Here is a 4740-nt window from a genome sequence, read left to right as displayed (position 1 = left end):
TGTGTACGTACAAACGTGGCTTTGATGTGGACGTGGAATTTATTTGCGTTTCTTTTCAGCACGTTCATGGAATGGTTGGCAAACTTTTCGATTTTAATTGAATCCTACATCAATAACCTCTTTATTTGACTGGCAACTTTCCGTGAGATTTAATTGTTGGAAAGGGGTTGATTGATTATTTTCTGAGTGCATTAAATATAATCCGAGATGTATAACTGACGTTTTGCGGATTTTGTACAGAATGGAAAAATTCATTAAAGTGATTAATTTAATAGTAAAGTTCCCTAATGTTTAAATGGAAACTTTAAAACTACAAGTGACTTCTTGTCAATATCGTGTTTATTAATTAATCGTAAATAATAATATTTAAACTGATAAAACGCGGATTCTTTAGGGTATAGAGGTCAACCGTAAGATTATCACAAATCAAAAAGTAAACAAAAACAACCTTGAACACATAAATAATTTAATTTCACACATACACTAATATATCAACTAAAACTAAATGAGATATAGAAAAATTAAAGGAACTGAAAAAATTTTAAAGGTAAACAACAATTAATAGACAAAATTTTATTTTAAAATATAAAATATTACAAATAAATCAACTAAAACTAAAAGAAAAATTAAGTAAATGTGCCCCCAAGTGGAAGGACCATAATCTCATGAATCTGTAACAAATTAACGTTGTTTCAAACCAACAAATGATATAAATAAAAACAGCACAAACCTGAACATGTGGTTTAGTAGACAGAGCATAGATTACAGCTTCAGTAATATCATCCGGATTTAACGCGGGCATTCCCGCTGACACTTCCTGCGCAAACCCATTGTTCACCCCGATTTCAGTTTTGGTGACTCCCGGACTAACGCTCTAAAATTATTATTGTTATTACTTTACAAATGCAATACAAATTGTTAAAACGTTACCGTGACTTTAATTCTTAACTTATTGGCGTTGATCTCGTGCCTCAGGGTTTCGGTGAGGGCGGTGACGGCGAATTTCGAGGCGGTGTACATGTTGATTTTGGGGAAGAAGACGTGTCGGTGGCCTGCGTCGCTGTTGATGTGTATAATGTGACCGTCGACTTTGTTCGCCTTCATTGAAGTCATAGCTTCTCTGGTCGCGATCTGAAGACCCAAAACGTTGACGTCCAGAATTTTCCTCCATTTGTCTGAATCGCCGTCAATTAACGTGGTGTCCTGGATGATTCCGGCGTTGTTGATTAAGATGTGAACAGCGCCGAGGTTTGTTTTTATCCACCTGAAGGCGGCGACGATGTCTTCTTCGATGCTCATGTCGCATTTTAAGGCGTAGAGTTTGCCTGGTGCCTTTTTCAAGGATTTGTTGAGGTCTTCGACCACTTCTTTGCGTCTTGCCAAGCCCACAACCTGGAGGTTATTTGTGTAAAAATGATTTGGTTAATTTTATTAATTAAATTTACCCTAAGTCCTTTTTCAACTAGTTGTTTGGCTATGTCAGCCCCAATTCCAGCACTTGCACCAGTCACAACTGCAACTTTTCCAACCCACCTGTCGAAACCTGACATTTTTATTTTAAGCTAAAACAGTAGAATAGGTTACGTTTCAACAGAATATAATAGTTTAAAACACAATCAACTTGAACAATTATTTATAGATGTTATTATCGGTTGTTTATCTTGTTTATACATTTAAAAATTATAAACATATTGAGTAAAATTATGTAATAGGTTATATTTTAGTGCAATTAATATTTATATGTTAATAACATTTATGAGCACTGGAAAAATTTCCCCGATTAAATTATTTATATCAACATTTTACTTAAAATAATGGAAATAATCAGTTTCCTTAGTATGAATAATTATGTAAAAAATTAAAAGTTGCAAATTTTAATTTTATACAATAAAATTTTTAAATTAAGCCCACAATATTTCACTATTATTTAAAAATTCTGTTCTATTTAAATAAATAAAAAAATAAATTTCTATTTATAGTAGTCATTTATTTCTATATCTAAATTTTTATTATTGATTTAAATTGACTGATTTCTTGTTTAAAATGAAGAAGTTTCTATTAAATGTAGGGTTTAAGTTTAGATATATTTCTTTGTCTCGGTGATCAATACATTAATTTGTTTACGTGTTTAATATGTATGTAATACGAGATTATCCTAATTACGTACGTATCTATAGTAAATTAGTTATATATCCGTGGATTATGTTAATACCTTCACATTATTAACAAAGCGATCTGCATTAAGAAAATTTGCTCAGTAAACCTGAGATAATACGATCTTAACCCACTTTTTAGCAAGTTCTTGTTTGCTGAAACAGACTATTAAGTTCAACGTTTTGAAACATTAATTTAATACACCTAATCCGCTTCGAAAAGGAAACAATTTTATAGCCATTAATCAAATCGAAGGAATCAAAACGGCATTAGAAATAGACCCAACACTAAAACGGGCTCAGTAAACAGTAGTTTATAACTTGTTTTATACGTCCATTTCGGAGGCGGCAAATTAAAATAAACTTTCCGACCGGTTTCGATTGCAATCCAAACAAGCTTATGCGTATACGGGGCAGTAAAAGGGCCCGAAACGCTAAATTTAATACGGACCGTTTACTGTCATTAATTCACAGCGTAATAGCCCCAGTTTTTTTTGTCTTTCGGTCTGAGTTATCGGTTTTAATAAGCTCCTTTTTACAGGTTTTTTAAAGAAAAGTTGTTATTAAAAGTGTGCAGAGCGGAAGAATTTATTTAATAGGTTTGTTTTTGAAAATACAAGCTCGAAGTTTGAAAACATAAGCCGGCAAATATTGTTTCCTTCATGAACTAACTTTTGGGCAGCCGTTCGAATATATTTCGGCAGGGAAAGTTGTCGATTTAATCCGGTTTATTGTGACACGGAAGCGGAGTTTCGACGGACGTGGTAACAACGTTACGGCATCCACTTTAAGTTTCGTCCGGGCGTCTGAAAGAAAATTTAAATTGCCGGGGATTATGAGAAGTGAACTCTTAATGCTTATCGTGCATAAAGGGGATTACGGTCGGCTCGTCCTCCGCCCCCTCCCTTTTGAAAATGACGGCCGTAATAATGAAACGTAAGCCAGGACAGAGTTTTATGTTTCAATTATGATTCTGTCGCGGTTTTCGAAAGTTTCCGAATGGCAGACGTAAATTGTCTCACATTGTACACATATTATTAAAGTATCGGTTTTGGGGGTTTAACGAACTGAGCTCCGAGTTTTCATCGGCTGGGAGTTTTTGCTGTTGCCTTCAAGGTATTGTGAATCTTTACAGTTATAACTTTGATAATTATTTCTTAAATTAACAACACAGAGTAGAACAATCAAATGGAATTAATTAATATAATTTATATCGTTTAGTTTCTAATAATATAAATTCGTTAAAATTAACATATATCCACGTTGATTCAGTAGCTATAATTGTGTGTTGTTTTAAAAAATGAACAGTACTACTTGAAATTAAATCCAATACACAGTATTGGTAGAAAGTAGAGCAACTAAAAAATCACAGATTGTATCCTTCAAGTTTAATCTGATTAGCAGTAATGGGATTTTAAATGTTAGACGACTTAAAAATTTAACCCAAAATTGGCATCCAAATCAGTTACCCACGTGTCTTTTTTTATTGCACTTGAAAAAGTACCTAAAATTCATGTCTTGAAACCAAAATACTCCCTTAATTTCATTTTTAAAAATGGTGAGTGCGACTATCTGATACTAAATCTACAAATTTAGTTATTAAAAAATTAATTAATCTGAATAGTCAATCATTAATAATTTTAGTCAGAAGAAGTCATTAAATATAAAATAAAAATATCTTTCAACTGAGGTAAAAATAGGACATATAAGACATTGTAACGGGTTACCGATGATAATTCAGTTGGTATAACCAAAGTCTTTTTGAAAGACTCGTTACAACAGGTTAAAGGGAGCGATTTAATTTTACACAAAATATTTATGAGGTTAGACTATACAATTCTTACTCCATAATTAATTTCAATATCACTAACCTTTGTTTTTGTTGAACAGATCTTCTTCAACTAAGGTGATGTATTACACTCAATACTCACACCTTTCACCAAACCGAAATATTAGATAATTTCAACTCACTGTTTTATTGTTCTTTAATTTCTAGTTCGGAATTAATTAAAACTCAATTTTAATTAACCTAACTATATTAACAAAATAAATATAAGAAAAACAAAAACAAATAAATATAAATAGAAAAAAATTGAATAATTTAAATTTACTTAAATTCTTGGCAAAAAGGTTGAACTTTGACAAACAGTAAGTAAAAACAACTAAAAGAACTTTGATCTCGACACTTGAAAAATTCGGGTAAAAATCTACCGAAATAAATGAATCCCAGAGTTTTATAAACTCGGATTCTAGGAAGGGGTGAAGTAGGTGGTGACTTAAGACCCTTAAGAATCTGAATGTCTCCAACAACGATCCTACTTCAACCAATCAGATGAACTAAACAAATGTTCCTTTTCTCAACATTGTTGCCAAATTAATTTAAGAGTTTTTCTATATGAAACCCTAATCTAAATAATAATAATGTACTTGGTCTAAAAAACCTTAATGCAATTCAAAATACAATACAATTCATTGTTTCAATAATATTACAATTCTGATGTTATTTGCATAAGGAAAAACCATTGTACTTACAAACATTTTCAATCTTTTTTAAAAATCAATTCATTAACTTAAATAAGACAAAATA

General features: G+C 31.6%; 1 protein-coding gene across 1 annotated transcript; it reads right to left on the bottom strand.

The window, feature by feature from the left end:
• Nucleotides 1–558: 558 nt before the first annotated feature.
• Nucleotides 559–1603, bottom strand: LOC109597244 (farnesol dehydrogenase). The gene is made up of 4 exons (XM_020012891.2): nt 1446–1603; nt 931–1392; nt 731–874; nt 559–671 (listed from the first exon to the last, which is right to left on the bottom strand). Exons 1-4 carry the CDS (start codon nt 1548–1550, stop codon nt 627–629), a joined length of 756 nt encoding a protein of 251 aa, XP_019868450.1. The 5' UTR covers nt 1551–1603; the 3' UTR covers nt 559–626.
• Nucleotides 1604–4740: the final 3137 nt, after the last annotated feature.

The sequence above is a fragment of the Aethina tumida genome, chromosome 7, assembly GCF_024364675.1.
Source record: "Aethina tumida isolate Nest 87 chromosome 7, icAetTumi1.1, whole genome shotgun sequence".
Lineage (NCBI taxonomy): Eukaryota > Metazoa > Arthropoda > Insecta > Coleoptera > Nitidulidae > Aethina > Aethina tumida.
Note: the sequence above shows the minus strand (reverse complement) of the source record. Positions and strands in the feature narration are given on the sequence as shown.

Bases quoted from the DNA above. Each gene is read 5' to 3' on its own strand.
- LOC109597244 (XM_020012891.2), bottom strand. From the start codon at position 1,550: ATGTCAGGTTTCGACAGGTGGGTTGGAAAAGTTGCAGTTGTGACTGGT. The intron at 1,393-1,445 runs GTAAATTTAATT...AATAACCTCCAG, and splicing joins TAGTTGAAAAAGGACTTAGG to GTTGTGGGCTTGGCAAGACG. The intron at 672-730 runs GTTTGTGCTGTT...AATTTGTTACAG, and splicing joins CTACTAAACCACATGTTCAG to ATTCATGAGATTATGGTCCT.